The 21,791-nt window shown below is 39.2% G+C and overlaps 1 protein-coding gene across 2 annotated transcripts; it reads right to left on the reverse strand.

Annotated features, from left to right (window-relative positions):
• On the reverse strand, window positions 1-17,285 carry DEK (DEK proto-oncogene). Of its 2 annotated transcripts, none has more exons than XM_021553404.4 (11): window positions 17,068-17,285; window positions 15,246-15,389; window positions 13,502-13,603; window positions 12,898-13,007; window positions 10,964-11,058; window positions 9,417-9,537; window positions 8,169-8,351; window positions 6,228-6,360; window positions 3,830-3,978; window positions 2,497-2,565; window positions 1-1,545 (listed from the first exon to the last, which is right to left on the reverse strand). In XM_021553404.4, exons 2-11 carry the CDS (start codon window positions 15,376-15,378, stop codon window positions 1,534-1,536), a joined length of 1,107 nt encoding a protein of 368 aa, XP_021409079.1. In that variant the 5' UTR covers window positions 15,379-15,389; window positions 17,068-17,285; the 3' UTR covers window positions 1-1,533. The 2 variants fall into 2 exon arrangements, with proteins under 2 accessions (XP_021409079.1, XP_085427638.1); XM_085571512.1 differs by having other exon boundaries at window positions 16,643-17,285.
• Window positions 17,286-21,791: the final 4,506 nt, after the last annotated feature.

The following is a 21,791-nucleotide window of genomic DNA, read 5'->3' on the forward strand; positions in this document are numbered from 1 at the left end:
TTCCTGTATAGGTTTTTGTTTTTACTATAGATGTAAGCAAATGTTAGATTAAAACTGATTTACATTTTTTTTGAAAGACATTTATTGAATACAAAAAATCCCCATTACATTCAGCCTTATTATAAATGATTACACGCAAAGAAATTCAAAAGTGTGTGTAAGATCAACAGTCTAACTGGCTGAACATTTTCGGAATTTAGATAATTTATGAACCCTTACTTCTCAACTGTACAATAATAAAATTCAAAAAAATACACTTTGTCTTTCCAGCAATACTCATCAGAGGGATTCTGTGAATGGCAGCTCTTAGTTTCGTGATTTTAAGTGTAGGACTTCCTATATTAGAAACAAGGTGTATGGAGAAAACCTAAACGAAAACTTATGCAGAGTTCACTTTGATCCTGAAAGCTGCCAGCAAATTCCAAGACTGCAGGCTTACAAGTACCAATGTTCATGCTGAGGCAATGAAGCTCGGGTTCAGAAAAGCCTTCCCACACAGAAGAGAGGTTAAACACATGTTCACATCGGTGCTGTCTGATTTGGAAGCCCTACTGTGGATTTCCAAAGCTATCAAGCCTCCAGCTGTATATCTTGGATACCCACTTGTGAGATGCTAGAAATTTTCCTTTTGCCTTTGGAGGGATTTTATGTACTACATCCAAGACATTGAAACAATGTCTGTAGTCTTCGAATAAAGTTAAACTACAGGTATAAACCTACAGTTTAGTTTTTGTACAAGGTAAGATGAGACAAACATGAAACCTCATCTCATTCTCATGAAACTTCTGCACACCACTTGTTATCACTACCTCACTGCTGAACACTGACATTTCATGTCATAAATTCAAAAATACCAAGAGTAAAAAACTGATTTGCACAAAAGAAAAATGAAATAACTTTATATACACAAAAAAAGCCTTTTAAAAGTACAAAAATAACATCTATATGCCAATTAGTTACCATGCTGTGAGAGTTCTTTCAGTGCCTACACATGCAAGACTGTAATCTAGCTTCAGAATAATTCTGTATCTGTAGAATGTATGAGAATATAAAAGAGATTAATACGTGACTAACTCTTATTTTCAGAATGAATATGTATTCAAAATATCTTTGAAACCAATACTGCAATATTCCAGTCTCTGCATGTATATGTGTAGATAAGCAGCTTTCATCTTAGTAGATTTTAAAATCTCCTGTACGCTGGTAATCCACACTAAAAAGTAACAATGGCCCTAATGAATCTAGTTAAACAATGCAATTCAAAATGTACAAAACTATAAAAAGGGAACATTTATTGCCATGCACAAAACTTAAGTATGTTCAACTAAAAATTGCATCAAATGCAGTTCTGTTTAACAACAAAAAATACCACACAAAGCAATTTACATTAACACTCTTAACAACAGATCAGCAGAATTAGCTCTGACTAAATACCACAAGGGTAAAACACATTCCTTTTGCTGGTGCCTATCAGATCTTCAAATCCATGGAAACATAAACCCAGGAATCTTCATTTCCCACAGTCAAATCAGATCATGAAATCAACTGAAAAGAAAAGTCTATTAGTTTTCTCCTTTTTCTCAATGCCATCACATATGACTTCTCCTTTTGTATCAAATTATCATGAAAATACATTCTCCTTTTGCTATCACAAAACCCAAAAACATCCCTATAGCAAACAAATTGCTCTTTCATGCCTTTGCTGATAGTGACGCAGGACGCTATCTTGCTTGTCTATGCACAAGACAGACACAGCAATTCTAGATAGCCATATATCAACATCTCCGAGTGAAGCCACAGGAAAATGAAGTTACTTTATTAACTCCACTAAGTGAACCTCACTTCTACAGTTCCATTTTTAGTTTCAGGGCTAGAAAAAGTAATGAAACCTGATTTTTTTTTTTTTTTTACAAATTACAAAGCTCAGACAATAAACCCTCTATCTTAAGTACAGTAGGCAAGGCCTGATCTTCAGCACAGCAAACTCAAAGGCAACATCATCGTAACTGTACCACCAGTTATAACTGTACCACCAGGATAGAGAAAAGCTATCCGTCTTTATTCTCTTTTGCCTTATCTGACAGGTCTGCTGAGCTTGTACAACCTCATGCATTGTTATCTATGAATGTATGTGGCCAGTGCCTGAATTAAAGTGCATCTTGTAGCCAAGGTTGCAAGTTAAAGCAAATTCATAGCTTTCAGAGTACAAGTCATCAAAACCTATGATAACCTTAATGCTAGTTATGCTTATGAAAGAAATATGTAAGAGTAGTAGTGGCATGCTAAGAAAAGAATCTGAAGCAATTACTTTTTTAAAGGTGGAAACACAAGGGAAAAAAAATCCTAACCAAACATGAAAAGTCTATGTTTAGGTGAGCACTAAACTTTCAGTATTATACAAAAAGCTATTAAACCTGGTGTGAGAGATGCCATGCCAAGCTGGAGGAAAAAAAACCCCACCCCAACCCAGAGTATTTCCTAAATGATAGTCTTTACCTCTTTGACTGTTTTTTTAATGAAGTCTTTTCTGTCAGATAAATCATAACTAGGATATTTTTCATACACCTAAAGAAAAGTAAAAACAAAACAAAAACATAAAACAAACCTCAAATTACTTTCATTCAATAGATGGTATGAGTAGAAGAAGCTTAAGTGAAATTAGTGCAAAAACTGACATTGTTGCTTCTAATACTACAACTGCCAAAATGCCCTCTGTTAATCAGGGAAAGACACAAGCTTATTTTCCTGTCCTTATTTTGACCACAAATATTTAAATGTATCTACTCTTTTATGTTTGGCACTGACTAAACTGGTACTATAATTTTTCACATCAACAAACTGAAATGCTTAGCTTGCCATGTCATACAATTCTCCGATTTTTGTTTTAAACGCTCTCTTAAGTAGTCAGATAGCCCTGCATTAGTGTAGGAAGCCAGACAATTAATGAAAAACAAAGAAGCCTTGGTATTTGATAATAAGTAGAACTGTGATCCTTTCAAGAGACTAACAGAAGAGTCAACATATTTGAGTGCTATGGTACAACAACTCTTTGGTTAACCAGTACAACTACTCTTTGGGAGAGGACCAAAGAAAAAACAGATGCCAATACTGACAACCAATCCAGAGTATTTTATTTCAGCATGCCAAATTTCAGACTTCTAGAATGACTACAAATATGAAAAGAAGGTACATACAGTTTTCTCATAACTTCTGGTTTAGTTTTCTCAAGACAACTTCTTGAAATTACCAGGAAAATCAAACATGTAAGTTAACCAGAAAATATAAAGGTAATTGTACTGTTTGTGTTTTGGTCACTTTTCCCTTTTCTGGCCACATGGTTCCCACATGTTCTTACAATTATTGGATTTTGTGCTGAATTGATTAAACTCACTAACTCAGCTGAGAACTATTCTAATATATACTGATAGGACACAGCTGAATGGACTTCATTCAGCAATAAAGAGTGTACAAGTGAGCAGCAGAAATGTACAGAGCACAGGACACAGCCTCCCCCTATGGACAGCAGCAAAACTGCTGCACTGTCTAAACATGTCAGATATTTGTACTATCACACATGGCACTTGGTTTGGATGTAATACTGCTACTTTCCAGGTAGCTAATTTTAATATTTCCCTTTTAATGCTGATATCAGTGTTGCATATCTAAAGACTAAAGCTCTCATTGTTATAGCTATCACCAAGTAGATAAACCAATGCAAAACTATTTAGTTTCTGAACAACAGAGCAGAGTACAAACCTCCATTTCTGAAATGATGATAAAGTTCATGCACAATCCACTACCTATGAAGAGACTGCAAAATTGTACTTACCTCCTTGCAGATTTGTTTCATTGTAACCTCCTCCAAATTTGCATTGGCCAACAAATTCTTGACAGTTTCCTTCACTTCTTCATCTGTGGGTGGTTTCTTCAGTTTTTTAATTAAAGGTTCATCATCTGAACTATCCTCAGACTCGCTTTCTAAATAGGAAGAACAAATTGGATTGTACTAGTTTTCAGTTTGTCTAGTTTCTTCCTTAAAAATAGAAGCCATCAGAACTTTAAACAAACATCCAGTCCAGATGTTTTCCTTTAAAATAGACATACTGCTAGACTATTGATTTAAAAACAAAGCTAATGCCATCAGTACTACATTTATTTATGAATTTGTGTAATTACTAAGGAACCATCAGTTTACAAATCAACAAGAACTCTAAAAAGTATGGGACTAATTTCATCTATCAAACTAACGAAAAATACTTATTACAACAATTCTAATTCAGGTATTATGGCCCTTAGAAAATGAAAAGTAATTATTTTCTTTAAAAGGAGTTAATATTTTTTTTTCCCCTAACAGTGTCACACACCAGGCTCTTGTAATTTTGCAAACTTACTATTAGAAAGCACCATGAGAAGAGAACAAATAGGGAAAACTTTGTAAACCAAGTTAAGTGAAGGGGCACAGGACACTCTTACAATTTTTTCCAGCAGAAAATGAATTAGACTGAATGATTCCAACATCCACCCAGTTCCTCTACTGCCAACAAGACAAAATTCAGAGCAGATGCCAAACAAACTAGATAATGACCTTACAAAATGACCTACTTAGCATTTTGGTTTTTGCACTGCAAACATAAACTCAAAACAGAAATGCAGGAGGATAAATAAGAAATTACAAATATATTACATAACTTAAAGGAAAACACATATATAACATTTGTGTGTACATGTATATTTGTATATTTTGTCATTTGTGATGACAAAATAAGGTGTACACACAACACAGCCACATTTAGAAGTCAAACTGAAAATACACCGAGTTCAGTTACACTGCTGAGAAATAAGGCTATGAAAAACATTTAGCATAATTCTATGCCCAAGAGTTGGCCTGCACCTTTTAGAAAAGCACTGACAAGATGGGTAACTAACCTGACCTGATGCTTGTGCTGTAAGCATGCATATGCCAGTGCCAGCATTAAAAGAAGTACTTTTGCAGCATGAATATAAACTGCATTAGTAACTCAGACTACAATTGTGACAGACTTGGCTACTATTGCAGAGTGCCAGAGAATTTAGGGTGGGAAAGGACTCTGGAGATCATCTGGTACCAAAGCTGCTATTTGAAACAGGGCCAAGATGGAGCTGGTTACTCAGGCCTCTGCCAGGCTGATGTCCAGACATCTCCACCACTGGGGATTCCACTGCTCCTCCAAGCCCCATTTCTGTGACCACCCACATGGTGAAGTTTCTTCCCTTAACAAATAACTGCAGTGTCCCTGGTGTCCCTGGTGGCAACTTGTGCCTGTTGCCTTCCATCCTCTCCCTGTGCACCTCCAAGCAGAGCCTGACCCTGCCTTCCCCACACTCTCCCATTTGGGAGTTGCAGACTGCAGGATGATCCCCCTTCATCCATCTCTTCTGCAGGCTGAATGGGTCCAGCTCTCTCTGCCTTCCCTCCTTCACCCTGTGCTCCAGCCCCCTCACCATCTTGGTGCCCCTCCACTGGACTTGCTCCATGATGTCCATGCCTGCCTTGCTCCAGGGAGCCCACAGCTGGACCCTGCTGCCAAGGCCGGCTCACAGGTGCTGAACAGGGTGCCAGCCACTTCCCTGAGCCACTGGCCCCACACTTGCTGCAAGAGCCCCGAGTGCTGTCAGCGCTCCTTATCAGGAGTGCCCACTGCTGAATGGCCTCCATGAGCTGTCTGCAAGAACCTTCTGCCCCTGCCCAGGCCCTTTTCGGCAAATGTGCTTGGGAAGACAACCCTGTCTCCACCCTCACTACTGCAATCTTTACAGAGTTAAGAAACTCAGCGTCTGTATATCCTTTATGCACATTGTGAGATATCAGAAAACCAACTGCAAAAGGATGCATGGAGAAACCAAAGACACACACATGGGATACACACCACTGGATCAATTTCAAGATTTTCAAAAAGCCACTGTAAAGGCCCAAACAGAACTTTACTAATGGTTCTTCCAGCAAAATGGAGAACTTGGTGGATACTTTCAGTTTATATGCAAATAAAATCTATACATGCACACTGCAGGAAATACATTAAATATATCCAGACCAACAGCTTTTTTTATTAAGTACTGTTTCAAGAAAAGAAACATCAAGTAGCAAACCAACAATTTACCAAATTCCATTCGGTGCAAAAGCTTGCTTTCTAATAAGCATGCCAGTTAAGCTACAGGGCAATGTATGATGAAAGACTTAAAGCATTTACCTTTTCTAGAACTGTTCTGGTTTTTCTTAGTAGTGCTGCTGTCTGCCTTCTTGACATTTGCACCCTTCACAGCTTTCTTGGTTTTAGAAGTCATCTTTTTAGATCTTTCTCTTTTAGATGCTTTTCTTGGGGGCTACAAAAAGAAAATCATAAAATTAAAATAATGAGTATTACCACAACAATCCATACTTCTTTTCCATATAGGAAAATTTTCAACTCCAAGGACAATTTACTCTAGCCACTCCATTCCTAAGTTTCCAACAGAGCTGGTGCAGCCGAACAGATACAACTGCCTACATTCTTCTAACTCTAGTATATCAAAAGGTGTCACAAACTTAACTCTTTTAAAAATGCCATAATCTTAATGCTGTACAAAGAGACATCTTCCATCTCATCAGGTCATATTTTCAAACTAATTCGACAAACCAGTGTTTTGGAATAATTATGCTTTTATTCCATGCACCTAAACTTCAATTTCTGAAGACTTCAGTCCACTCAGCCACTGCAGACATACCTAACTCATACCTTTTGAAAGAAGACAAATATTACCCAGTTAGATCAATGGAGTTTACTGTTTAGGCCTCTTTGTTTGTTAGAATTTTGTTTGTTTGGAGGGTTTGCAATTTTTGGGTTTTTTTAAAAAATAACTGAGTTCTTGGAAATGTGACAACAACTGCCTCTGAAACAGATACTGCTCACAGTAGAAAGCCTGTTTTCCTAAAGAAATTAACACATATGTCAACTTTTAATCTTTCAGCCCTCTTTCAATTTGCTGTTTTTAAGTAAAGAAAAAGGCACAGTAAGCATTAACATTGCTTCACAGAGGCACAGCAATTTCCTTGAACCATTTTTTTACATTAAACCCAACACCTAACAAAATGACCCCAACAAAACAAACTGTTAAATTACATTAATTGCCTTTCAACTAAAGATTGCTACGATTTCCTATAGCTCAGGGTATTAACCTAACAGCCTGTCACACTTCCATTTCAACAGACAGAATGTTACCCAAAAAACAGTGGCCTTATATTACAGCCAAGGGATCCACCGCTTCCATAAAGTTTCTTAGACACCAGCAGTTTGGCTAATTGCACTTTGTTGCAGGGGTCTGACAAGGCATGATGGTTTTAAACCAAAGGAGGGTTGATTTAGAGGACAAATGTGGAAGAATTTCTTTTACAATGAGGGTGGTGAAACACAAACAGGTTGCCCAGAGAGGCGGTGAATGCCCATCCTTGGAAACATTCCAGGCCAGGTTGAATGAGGCAACCTGATCCATCTGATGTCTCTGCCCATTGTAGGAAGATTGGACTAGATGACCTTTAAAACGCTTCTTCCAACCCAAGCTATTCCATTATTTGATGCTTCTTCCCTAGTATGCAAAAAACTTTTAAAGAAAAACACAAAATAGAAAGAGATGAAGGCACTTCAGAGATTGCAGGGATCTTTCTAAGGCTGCTTCTATGTTGCTTACTTTAAGACATAAAACCTGAAGAAAGAGCTTAAGATATAAAATCCAGGAGGACTATGGAAACAAGATCCCAAACCAAGGCAGGCAGGTAGGTCAGTGACTCCTACTGAGTTCAAAGTTAAGTCCTAGGTATCAAATCAAACACTGCATTATGAAATGACAATAAAGTCATCACAAAATGATATAAGAAATACAATCAATTACATCAGCAATCCTGGCTGCCCCAAAATGAGACATAGCAAATAGTTCTGTAAGTTGCATACATACACCCAAGAATCAGAACTTTTGCCTTTTATCTAAATGATTCTCTAAAATCAACACACTAAGAATTTAAGAAAACAGCTTATAAATTGCAGATGTGTTCCCTTTTCTTTCAGTTAAACATCACTTACTCCCCAACTATGTGTTCCAAGAGTTACCAATTGATAGCAATGACATAATGCTGAAAAACAAACAAAACAACTCATTACCTCATCTTCACTTTCTTTTTCTTCTGAAGACTCGTCCTTTTCCTTTTTTTCATCCTCTTCACTACTGGATTCATCTGACAAGATCTCTGGGTACTTGGTACGTTTTGCTTTTCTTGTTGTTCCAGAGCTAGTGCGCTCTTTTTTGCCACCTTTGCTTTGTGGTTTTTTGGACTTTGGCAAGGGCTGAGAGACAAAAGATGTGTGTAATCCAAGTAGGAATACAAAAAAGAATTTTAAAAAGACAAATTCTTTCCAGTCGCATGAAAGAATAGTAAACAAATACAGAGGTGTCTTAAAACAACCCAGGACTATTTTATGTACAGGTAAGTCATAATATTTTGCAGCAAGCAAATATCCACTATTGACACAGAGTTGAGCAAAATGAAATTTCTGCTCTAAGTTAAGTGCACACCTTCCCTAAGCAAATAAATCTTCAAAGACTGGGCATTAGGGAAGGGAAGCAAGAAAAGTTATTTCTAGGTTGATCTTCTATCTACCAATCCACAAAACAAGCTTTTTCCTTTGGTAACAAGACAGCTGGCAACTCAGAAGACTTAAATGCAAGAATTCTGTCACATCTTATGCAAACCTGCAGTTTGCAGTAACTCAGTACCTGTGTCCCTTAAACAGCATGCCAACCCCTTATTCACATCACTTCCCAGTGTTTGCTGGGAATAGATTTGGTTTCCTGAGCAACAGTGCAACTTTTTTAGTATTACTTTTAGATTAAAAACTGAAAGTCCAAAAGATTAACAACAGAGTTTAGCAGTCTTGGCAGTGGCACTCTGAATCTAGTGCACTGGTTTTGTATCCTGCAACAAATTCCATTTGGTGGTATCCAAATGTGATAACATGCATTTGCCAAAGACAGCAAACACAAGTAGCATCTGACACATGAAAGGATGGGAAAATCAAGTATCTCTTCTCCTCCATTCACAAAGCAGAGGCTAATTGGTATTTGGGAATGACCATCCTATTTAGCTCCATGCGTTGAACTCACACTTCTGTGCACTAACAGTGTGCAGTGGGTATACCCACATATAAACAGAATTTCTATTTAAGACCTCACCCCATTATGGATGCCTGCAGTAGTAGAACTACTCTCTTTCAAGACATTATTCCTACTTCAGTAAGCTAGAACAGAAATTGTATTATCACTGGAAAAAATCAAACAATGAGCAATAGAGAACAGATGCATTTTCCATCAAAACAGAGCTATAAAAGCAAGCATAACAACCTGTATCTCACCTTGCCCGAAGATTTTGGATGCATAAGGAAATTTAATATTCTGGTTACGAGCTCACTATTAACTCCTGATCTTTCCAAGTCAAGAACTTCACAGATACTTTTCAACATTGCATTTCTAAATCTGTAGGAAAAAAAAAAAAGGAAAGAAAGAGATTCAGTATCACATACTAAACAGTCAACATCTGACTGCTAGAAGCTACTGTCTGGTTTGTGTCTGCCATCTGACAGTATATATACACAGTCAACTACACTTCCAGTCTTATCTATGGTTAAGTAAAGAATCACCACTATATTACATAAAGCAAAATAAAACAGAATCTGTGTATCTGTATAATAAAATAGTTTAAAAACTCAAGGAATCATAGTAAAAAAAGTACTGCATTCTTTATGATCTATAGCTTGAATAGTAAGGTTCTGCAAAATAGTTCTTGACCTTTGCTCATCTTGTTCAATGCTGTTAAAATATCATGTGCAAGTGTAAAGACTGGGCAGAAAGCAACCACAGAGGCACAACAAATTAACGAACTGATCAACAGTTTGTGTTCCACAAGCTACAAACAGCAGCAGAAGCTACCACGGTAAGGCAAGCACACAGGGCTCTGCACTTTCATATGCAACCTAAGGCAACCAGGTTTCAGAATACCTGCTGCTAGCAGTCGTTTCATATGGAAAATATGAAAAAATTGCACAAAATTACTTTATTTTGCAGCCTTTTTTTTTGGATAAGGGGAATTAGCCAATTAAACCTTTGGGAAATGGTCAAAACTCCCATTGGGAGATAGAGTTTGTCTTGTATATTCCCATGTATTTGACAAACCATACTCCTGGAAAACTGCATATCTGAAGAAGAAAAATTTGGAAATTCCAAATTCTGGAATCCTTCCAGCTATCAGCAAACAGGCAGTAAAAAACTCCCAAGTTTTAGAATACATTGTGTAGATGTTACTAGCTCTTTCATTTGTTTCAACTAGCTACACAAATATGCAAGGGCATTTTTAAACCCTTTCAATACAGCCTAAACTAAGTTGCAGCAGCTTCTCCTGTTGATGCAAAAGCAATTTATGAAGGGAGCCAGTAAAAAAGAAAAAGTTTGAGACTAGTTGCTACAGCAATTCTAGTATGTTTAATATATAATAAGCAGAAATGGCTTTGATTCTGAAGCAGGAAGGTTTTGAGGCACAGAAGGATGCAGGCTTGCACCACAAATAAAGTACAATGTGTTCACACCACTAGGCTTGCCCCAGGGAAATAAAGCTTTCCTCTCACTTGGCAGAAGAATCTACTAGTTAGTATGCAATAGTTAAAGTCAGGAAGGTAGGAATTTTGAGTAAAATGTTCACAATATAATCTCAATACATTTTCAGCTGTCTAAAGAGACCAGTTTGTGTGATTAAAATGAACTCAGAAAAGAAATGTAGAGCTCTACTAAACAGCCACCTGGCTTATAGTTTAAATTTAATCTGAAGTAAAATTGTGGAAGAAAAAAAAAAGAAAAAATAGAGTGCATAGCATGAGTCAAGCTATGTTAACTATCAAGAGATCATTACTTTTTTAACATTTCTTCCTTCTTTTTATATTGGTCACTTCCTTTTTCAAATGGAAACCCACTGAACTGACCCACATTCTTCTTTAGGGATGCAACCTAGAACAGAGCACACAGATTACTTTTCATTGCAAGCAGTTGAAAAGATTTCATCAAATTACATTTCTTAACCTTTCATACAAGAAAAATCTGTTCTAGCATTTAGCTTTCTGTTGACAAAGCTACACCTTTGAAGTTCTATCCTACATTGATTATGCCTTTACTTATCTCAAGACAGACAAATTACAAGAATTAAGCTCAACTTCTTGTGACTGTGGTACTTTTAATAACTTACTATACAAAGTCACTTGCCATTTCAAGCTCATTTAGAATGTACTGCATGATGATTTACAGGTTTGCACAACTACATTATTATGAAGCTTGCTGCACGCTTTCAATCATGTAATTTGTTACAAAATAGGGAATTTTATTTTTTATTCTATAATCTGCTGAGGTAATTTGCTTTACTAGCTATTCTGAAGTCTTACATACAACCCTGATTATGTTTTTGAACCTCACATTAGTAGGACTAATTTTTGCATTTATGTTCCACCCAATCTACAACTTCTACCATTACACCTGATATCTGATCTGCGTTGAACTTCCATTACAACAGCCCTTATAATGGGAAAATTGCTCCCATCAAGATCACAAGTGTATTTAAGTTTTGTTTTCGTTTCATCTTCTTTTACCAAAAAAAAAAAAAAAAAAAAGGTAAAAAGCAACCCCAGATCTCTCTATCCTCCGTGTTCTTTATAACTATCAAGAATAATTTGAACTAGCTTTCAGTATGTCTACAAATTTTGTTTCTGCCATTTCCCCACTAGTTTATAATTTTACCAAAGCTGAACTCCGTTTCCTAAAAGCTTTGTCCAGCACCTGAAGAAAATTTGCAGGCAATACTGGTATGTTTTACTAGAATTACAACTAAAAGCACATACCAGCACATGCATACAAGACAAGATCTGACCTTCACTATATTAAACAGCATTCTGAGTTCCCAAAAACTGATTAAATATAGTTTTGACTGAAACTATACTGATATAGTCTTTTACAGAGTACTTGTGGCTACAGATCATTCTTTGCCATTTAAACAAACACTGCATTAGAAGCAGTGGTCTGAAATTAGAGCTAGCACACATCTGTACTAGTAATACTTAATTTCTAGTTTGTGTTAGTTGTTCAAGTCTCCAAAATACACCAAGATATTTTAAAAAGCACCAATAATTATAGTAAATGTATAGAAATAGTACATGTTAATCTGCCTCAATTTCACATTTTGCCTCCATTAGCAAGGAAAATGGGTCATATTTACTCTGAAATTTTAGGCATGATTGGTGATACATAAAGTACTCTAAGAAAGATTTGCCATTATATTTTAAGTGTCATCCTTGAATACAAAATGGACAATATAATATTTTAATTGTCTTAGGAATATTGTTATATACAAAATCTTAATAGTGATTTTTATCACTTTTCTCTTTCTACTGCTTAGTGCAAAGAGAACAAAGAGAAAAATAGTAGATAAACAGCTGTGTATTAATATATGGAGTATTTTGAGTGTCATCTGCATGTCAGCAGCTTTTAGCATGTGAAACATAAATTATTTCCAACTCATCCTTGTAAGGTAATCCACCATTCCCCCATAAAAACAATCAACTCTATGTTCAAGAGATTTTGATTTAGTACACCCTGCCACAGGATTTTTATAGGAAGAGAGTTTATAGGAGTTAAAACGAAGAGGCTTAGTTAACTGGCCCTGCAAATACTCATTTTCTAAGTAGCTTGTAATAAATAACACTTAAGAAATAGATCAATATGTGCAAGTGTAAAAAACTGCACTACAAACATTTTCACTATACATGAGAATTAATGGATATACAAGATTGAAATTCTTACAGTGCCTGGCCTGTTGTAGAGGAGTTTGTGCAGGTTCCTAAGTTCATCTGTCTTCTTTTTACTCAGAAAGAACTGTATCCTCTCAATTTCACAGAGTTTTTGTCCTTTTCCTGAAACAATTAAAATAATTTATGCTATTCATCACATTCACATATACCTATGTGTTTACAACATAAAATTTCTACTTTTTTTTTTAAGCAAAGAAGTTACTTAAAAACAGCATTAGATATTATAATAGGTCAAACATTAAGCAGTACTTTTCCTATCATGCATCCTGACAGGCTCTTTACCTGCCTTTCTTGACACTACTTAGATCAGGGTACAAGGATTTGGCATTTCTTTGTATTCTAGCTGCACCTGCCTTTGTTCGTAGTAGTGAGGTACCAAAGATCCTATTCCAAGTAAGTTTAAATATCATGTAACTTTAACAGTATAAACTGATGCTACACAATACAAGAGGGTTTTCATATAATAGTCTTATTGTTTTAAAAAGGATCATGACTCAAACTAGGTCTCACCTACAACAAATTAGTAATTTCATCTTTTTAGAGTTTTCATTACCATTCCTAACACTCACAATTCATATGTTAGAAGTCAAGCTTACCTGGTGTAATTGTAAAAGGTTCCTTCTGCAGTGAGGACACTTGCATGGTCAGTCGGTCAACCTTCTTCTTCTCCCTTTTTCCTTCAACGATGAGACTCTTCTCTGCAAAAGAGCTTCCTTAAACACAATGTTCTTCATTGCAGATCTGACTGAAGTGACAGTCAACACAACACTGACTCTTGAAATAGCAAATCAAAAATGGAGGATGATATAACCAGGTACTATAACACTTTCAGACTTCTGGCTAATAAGCCAACATGATTTAATGGAGCTGCACATACATAACTAGAAGTCTCTCCAGTCCTTCGCCACTATCCTGTATCCAAAGTAACCTTGAAGACAAGACTGGGCGTTTCCTAGCAGTAACTTTAGGAAGTTACTACAATGATGAAGACTGCAGGACTACATGTTTCAGAAATCCACCCTTCTTTCCTTTCACTGCCGTTTTCAGGTATGAAACTGACCCTGTTTACACATTCTCCTTGGATGCTGCAGTCCCTACGCACACAGCTCCACACACAGCACTCTGAAGAATACTACCACTAGATGGGCAAAAGCAGGGTCCAGGATGCCTGCACACAGATTTGATTCCCACTACTGGACTGGAGAAACTGCACATTTCAGCAGGAGAGGCAGAAGTACAAGTGCAGTGGGACTGTGCTACACATCCCAGGGAACTTCACAGACAAGCACTCTGCAAGGCACAATAACGAGTATCACGAATACAACAATATTATTACTAGTAATTCTGGTACTGCTTACTAATGAATACATTAAGATTGTTTTACATACACCCTGCACATCACTCATTTAATGATACCATTCTAAAGAAAAAACTAAAGCTTCACCTAAATATTTCATACTAAAATACTTGACCTCAAGTAACACTATCCTTAGAGCTAAACAGATGGGCTGTCCTGGCTTTAGTGAATTGTATGAACACTATCAAAACCAGAGCAAAAATAATTTTTTCCCTGAAAATCCAATGCTAATCACTCTGCTGTTTTCCAAACGGCATAATCCATCTTCTTTCTACTACCTTTCCTAAAGATCCAAGAGCATCAGTGACTTGGTTTTCACTATGTCACATTACAACTCTATTTCCATGAATGCTTTGCTTTTGAAAACACATGCCAGGAGACATCTCAATAGAAATTAACATTTTTGCTTAGTAGTTCCTTCATCTTGTTTTGTTCTCCTTTACTACCTTCAATTACATGCCACGACAAGAAACTTGCCTTGCTTGCTCACCCTATCACATTGCCACAATTTTTTATTACCAAAATTAGTCTAAAGGAATTTCCGCTAACTCAATACAATTACATTTGGATAGCCAGAAAATTAATTCACTGTAGTTAAGACAAGACATTCATATTGCTTCCAAAACTACTGCACACTTAAGATTTCCTTTTGCAAACACAGATCACTTCAGAGTGTTACTAGCAAAAACTAATTTGATAAGGGACACTACCTCCTATAATCCTTGAAAAATTTATACATCAACAAAAAAAATCCCTAGTACACAAGTCCAGGATGCTGGCAATTCCTTAAATATTTTCTGAGATTAATCAACACCACTGTTTTTAGCATTGCCTGTTATAGGCTACTGGGAAGCTATTATGACCCATGAGACAGATGCATGATGAAATCCCCTCAATAATTGTACAATTAGCCAAAATCACAAGAGACTGCATTCAGTAGCTTGGCATCCATTAAAGAACAACTTAGTCAATGAGAAAAGTACCCTTTTCTTCTTCCTCCTCTTCCTCTTCTTCATCTTCATCACTTTCCTCAGCTTTGTTTTCAGTTTCAGGTTGTTTCTCATCTGTTTTTTCTGATGACATTGTATCTTCTTTTGATGAATCAACAGAAGACATGGTGTATGCTCCTGTAGAAAGAGTCAGGGGAAACTATCATCAGTAGAACAACATCCATAAAAACCACGGGAATCTTGCTTTCAAAAATTATCTCTTTGTGCAGCAGAAGCAGCGTGCTGGTACTGTGATTGTTCACATTCTCTGATCACTAAGGTGTTTGGCATACACACAATACATACAACTTTTCAGAAGAAGTTGCCATCCATCCTGCAATTAGTCTGGTTAAGAACACTCTAAGAGGTTATAAATTCTATTCACACACAAGTCTCCAAGCTGCTTTTGTGAAGCATTCGGGAACACCCACTCAAAGCAGCCGAAACCGTTATCTATTAAAAACTGCAGTGTTTTAAGATATCACTGTTTTACTGCACCCTGCTATAAACTTAATACTTGATCATGGTTAACTATGCATACAAGTTTCCTAGTAACTTAAACAAATTACTTATTTAGACTGGAAATGGGAAAAGAAACATTTTTTAAAAAGCTGCAAGCAATTCAGGAAAGAATTAACACAGCTTTCATAACCTAGACAGCTGCTGCATCTTTAGGCATGAAAATACTTCCCGTTTTAATTTGCAAATCTACAACAAAAAAGAATAAATGCTTCATACTTAGCATGTATAAGAGTCTTTTCTTAATATCTGAAGTGGCCTATATGTAAGCTTTAAACTAAAATATCTTAGTTATACACGTACCATTTTCTACTAACAGAAAACACCTATCCAATAGAGTAAGATAACCATATGTTTCATTTTTAAATTCTAGCTTTCAAAAATTTTCACCTTTTAAATCTGGAACAGAATTTCACACAATTAACAATTTTCTTTTTGCAATATTAAAACAAATATTATCTGCAAGTAATCAGGTACTATAAGTAACACTTAAATCTGCTGCTTATGTGCAGCATTAGTAGGTGCCAGAGATCAGTCGTGTTCCAAATGACAGAAAGCATGAGGTAATATTTATTACAAATAATACGGGGAAAAGTAAAGTTTCCTGGCTAAATCACCAGTGAAAAATACACCCTCCAGGGTATTACTACCAACATTTTCATTTGTAGTAAGTAATCTAGCATTTTCACGGCAATTACTGACTTTTTGAAGGCACGAGTAAAAGCAAGAGAAGCACTACAAGTTGTCTTTCTTTACCCTTTCAGTGTGAACAGAGGGGGGGAAAATAAAGTTAGAGACTTCTTAGCTTTCCACCACCTGGGCTCGGGACGACATTTTGCTTAGGGAAAAAGGGTTCTGGGATCCACCCTTACCGGGAGAGGGTCTCCCGCCCTCGGCTGGGGCTTTTCACGCGGGGACTTTCCACCTATGCCCCCTTCCCGATTTGTAAGCTGGATGCTGGGGCAATCGGAGGGCGATGCGCAGCGCCCGGTGGCGCCGGCGGCCAAGGCGCCATCGGCTCCCCGCTGCAGCCGGGCCAGGACCGCTCGCAGCCCTCCCTCGGCTCCCGCCGCAGGACACGGCCGCACCCGGGAACCGCCTCGGGCACGGGCCGGGAGGGACGCAGCCCCGGTGACAAGCGCCCCGCACACGGCGCGTCCCCGGGGGCGGGACGGGAGCTCGGCGGCACGGCGGCCGCGTTTCATTTCTGCCCGTCACAGTCCGTCCCCGCTCGGCCCGGGCGCGGCGAGGCGGGACCGCTCTCGGGCGCCGTTACGGCCATGGCGGCAGGACCCACCTCAGCACGAGCCCCGGCTCCCTCCTCAGGCGTGGCGGCGGCAGCAGCTGAAGGCGGCAATTACTGCTGGACGAGGCGGGTCCGGGCGCAGCCACACACACGCGCCCCGCCGCGGCGCAGCCCTACAGCCAGCGGCCGCTCTTGCCCTTTCCCTCTCCTTCTCCCTCTTCCCTCCCTCCCGGAATCAACAAGGTTTTCAAAATGGCGGGTTCTCGGGCGGCGAGGAGGAAGCGGGAAGGCGGCAGCCAATCAGCGCCCGCGGCCCCGCCGGCGCGGGGAGGGCGGGGGAGGGTGCGCGTCACGCCCGCCCGCCCGCAATGACGCCAGGCCGCTGAGGGAGCGGGCCGCGGGTGTGAGCGGCGCGACGTTGCGTTTTCCCTTTTAACACTGGCGCTGTCTTTAATTGAGGTGGCTTAGAGAAAAAAAAAAAAAAGCTTTAAAATAAGGAATCCGCACCACTTATCCTGCCTAAATTGGGCAGCGATTAATATATGCTCCCCAGACTTTCGTTTTGTACACTGTAGTGTTTCCCAGTACCTCTGGCACAGGTTGCCCGGAGAAGCTGTGGATGCCCCATCCCTGGAAGCGTTTAAGACCAGGTTGGATGGGGCTCTCAGCAACCTGGGCTAGTGGAAGATGTCCCTATCCGCAGCAGGTAGGCTGGGACTAGATGATCTCTAAGGTCCCTTTCAACCCAATCCGTTCTGGGTTCTTAAGTATTTAGTAGTGTTCGTCTTACACATATATCCTACTTTTACTACTAGTTCTACGTAACTACGCTTCACACGCGCCTGCGATGAACCATTCACAGGAGCGTGGCATCCTTCCCACTTCCTCTGTATTGCTCCAGCGCGGCTCCTCCCCGCGGGGCTGGAGCGAAGCGCCCGTTCCCTGCCGCGGTCCCGTGCGGGGGGTCCCTGCCGCGGTCCCGTGCGGGGGATCCCTGCAGCGGTCCCGTGCGGGGGGTCCCTGCCCGCGGTCCCGTGCGGGGGGTCCCTGCCGCGGTCCCGTGCGGGGGATCCCTGCAGCGGTCCCGTGCGGGGGGTCCCTGCCGCGGTCCCGTGCGGGGGGTCCCTGCCCGCGGTCCCGTGCGGGGGGTCCCTGCCCGCGGCCCCGCGGCGGCGGCACGGCCGGGCCCGCGCCGCTGCAACGGCCGCTCCCGGGCGTTGCGGCCAGCGGGCGGCAAGGGCTGAGGAGAGAGGTCGCCTCTTTGCTCTTGCAAAATGTAGGGTCTCAGGCGGTCCCCGAAAGAAACGAGGGCCACTCCCCGCTCTGTGGCCCGAGTTCAATTCCTAAGTTAATCTTGGTGGCCAGGCTGGTCTTCACGTTGCCGTCAACAGGAGTTGGGAGTACGCAGACGGTTTGTTGCAGGGAAGCAGTCCGAACTAGCCAGTGCAGGTGACTTGTCTAAAAGCCGTGTTATCCCAAGAGCACTTTCTTAGGTACTGTGAGTAGCTGTAGGTATATGGCTCTTACTTTGGGAGGTAAAGGGAGGGTAAAAGAGAGGAAATGAAAAGAGCGTCACACTTCTGTGAATTGTTCATCTTAGATGGATGTAAAACATAGTATCATAAAATTGGTAATAAACCCAGGAAATATATGTTACACAAATATTACAAAATATTTATAATCAAAGAACAGATTGGGTTGGAAGGGACCTTAAAGGTCATCAGGTGCCAATCCCCCTGCTGTGGGCAGAGACACCTTCCACTAGCCCGGGTTGCTGAGAACCCCGTCCTGCCTGGCCTTGAACACTGCCAGGGATGAGGCATCCACAGCTGCTCTAGGCAATCTGTAGGATACAGATATTAGGAAATACTACAATTTATATGCTGTGTACAAAAGGATAATCTGGGGAGGGTGTATTAATCACCATCCAATTTAGGCAAGAGAGATGCAGATTTCTTATTTTAAACCTTTTTTTTTTTTTAAAGCCTGTGCAAACACAGACGGTGGTCATTTTATAAGGAAAAATGTAAATTATTTACCAACAATATATAATTAGACAAGCTTATTGTTAATAAGGAGACAAAAATATCATTGGGCCATGGGCTACACAAATGGCACGAGACAGATGTTTGAAGACAACAAACTACTTCCTTTAAGATGAATAGGTTTGGATTAATTCAGAATTGTGACAGAAGACATCCAAAGGCTGTGCTTCGGGTTGTGATGATAAATTAGATCGCCTTTTGTAAAAAGGGATGTATTTACCCAATGGAAATGATTTGCCTAACTGAATTATATATGTTGATATTCTATACATGCCACATTAGATGCACCTTCATCTTGAGGAGAAATAGAAGATAATGGTTTCATTGATCCTTTTAGTGAAGTCATACCACTTTAGTAGCTGACAGACCTTTAAACATAAACCAAATCCAGTAATTTAGGAATTTATATACTCGGTGTAGGTAAATTTCATTTTGTCACAGGTTCCTCTGGCAGAATTTCAATAGCTATGATAACTTCTATTGATTGTGTTTTTTGAAACCTCTGCCCTTCATAGTATCTTTTTGATTTACAGCTGTATGGAGTAGTTTCAGTATGTTGTCAACAGTTTAATAATTGGTTGTTGCATCTCCCAGATAAGACTGAGACAATATAGGTTAAGCAGACTTCAGAAAAAATATGTAAAGCTATAATTTGGAGAAGGAGGTGACCAATTTGAAAAAAAAAAAAAAATCAGACATGTTTTAAAGGCAAATTTCTAAATTCAAAAAAATACTTTGAAACTGGTTTGTCTTCTCATTTTGACTATGAGTAAGAATGCTGATTCTCAATATACTGCTTTGGGATGATATTCTGTATCCACACTTCTATATTGCTGTCTTCTCCCAGTCTGAGGAAGTTCACTTAATTATATTATTTCAGGTGAGATTTGAAGGACCTGGGTGGGATAATGATATTGGTATAACATATTAACATTATCTAAGGTGTTTAGACATTGTAATGAAAGGTTCTAAATGCAACCTAAAAGCCTTGGTCCTGGAAGAAGGACAATTGGAAGGGGATAAGTAATTTTAAGTGGTTCCTAAGAGCTGCTTCCTATAGCCTGCTCCCCTTATTCCATCACAGAGAGCGTGCTTCTCTACTGTTAGAGTCCTATCCTAATGTTAAGGACACACTGAGTTTTGACAGCTATCTCCGTCTGCAGGTGCCAGTTCTATGAAACACAGTTCTTCTGGAGGTACCTGGGCTCACTTTTAGATATCAAAGGGTACATTTCTTAGACATCATAGCTCAGTAGCATTAAACAGTGAAAACTGGTTTGAGGGGACTGTAAAAAGGGGCAGCTTCGTGTTTCAGCATACATTACAAGCTTGTATTTTATGCTGAAATGCACCAGAGAGTGCAGTTTTAAACATGGTCACCAGCTGCTGTTAATTAATAAAAACAGCTCTTTTCAGTTAGTTCAGAGCAACTTGTATTGGCAAGCAATGCTTATTGGCTCTCAGTATAAAGTATAAAACAACCTATGAGCAGCTTTTGGGAGCAGAAATGTAGGCTTCCCTTTACAAAGTCCCCCAGGGCTGCCTTTATTTGTTTCCAAAGTGACCTGTCACTGCAATGTCCTGCCATCAGCCCAGAAACTGGCAAGTCTGCTGTGGGCAAAACTACAGAAAAGGCCATCTGTGGATTGCAGACAAAGCGCCCTGCATCAAAGTAGACACTAAGTACCTCTCATCTGGAATTTTATCCATAGAGTAAAATACCACAACAACAAATGATGGGATGCTACTTTTTTAATAATGTGGGTACTGTTGCTTTGTGTCCTTGTATGAGTCAGTTAAATCTATATATGCGTGTGTGTGTCCACACTTCAGGGTTTTTTAACAGTCATGTGACAAGGTTTCCTAGAAATGTCAAAATGCCTGGCCTATGAAATTCTGAGGAAACTGTGCAAATGCCAAGTACATCTTTATTGCTATTAGGAGCAGTGTGTGGCTTTTGAATCTAAGGGTTGCTTAATCACTGCTGAAAGCAGGAATCTAAATATGAACTAATAATTGTACTAATTAATACATCTTAAAAGATAAGAACTTGAAACCTGTTTGGGTAGTATGCAGTTAAGTTGTGATGTGATCAATAACATAAGCTGAGAATCTTCAGGTGTTCACTGCACAGCTGTGCAAGTTATTTATTGACTGATAAGAACACTAAGTTTGCACAGTGTTTCCTAAGGGGATCCTGCATCCTACATTCATTTCCTTTTTTATACCCCATCTAAATGTTTCAGGACTAGCAGGCTATTATATCCATCATCATGTTTGTCATGCCTGACCCTTTAAGAAGCTTAAAGAGTTGTCCCTGTAAATACAAATACGTGCAAATGTGAAATGTGTAATCAATATGAAATCAATATAAGCAGATTCACTATACTTTAGAAATCCCCTTTTGTGCCATGATTCAGGGTAAGTATGTGCAAGATTCAACAAAATTGTAAAGTACAAAGAAACATCAGAGATAGACAATGAATCAAAGTAGGATATAAAGACATGCTTTTCATCTGTGTCTGAATGACAACATCGATGTGTTGTCAGACTGAGCTCTGTGTGGGGATTTCTGTTTACCTTCCACTTACCAAGAAGTCAAATCTTACTTTGCAGGGTTTGAAAATTACTGCTTTGTGTGTGTTTGGGAAGATCTACAACTCTGTGTTCAGTCAAAGCATGCGTGTCTTTTATGTGTTCTATGCAGTGCTTAGACCTACTGCTAGATGT

This window comes from Lonchura striata, chromosome 2 (assembly GCF_050655825.1).
Source record: "Lonchura striata isolate lonStrDom1 chromosome 2, ASM5065582v1, whole genome shotgun sequence".
NCBI lineage: Eukaryota > Metazoa > Chordata > Aves > Passeriformes > Estrildidae > Lonchura > Lonchura striata.

Bases quoted from the DNA above. Each gene is read 5' to 3' on its own strand.
- DEK (XM_021553404.4), bottom strand. From the start codon at position 15,378: ATGTCTTCTGTTGATTCATCAAAAGAAGATACAATGTCATCAGAAAAA. The intron at 13,008-13,501 runs GTAAGCTTGACT...TAATTGTTTCAG, and splicing joins ACCTTTTACAATTACACCAG to GAAAAGGACAAAAACTCTGT. The intron at 6,361-8,168 runs GTAATGAGTTGT...TTCTTTTTGTAG, and splicing joins AAAAAGAAAGTGAAGATGAG to CCCCCAAGAAAAGCATCTAA.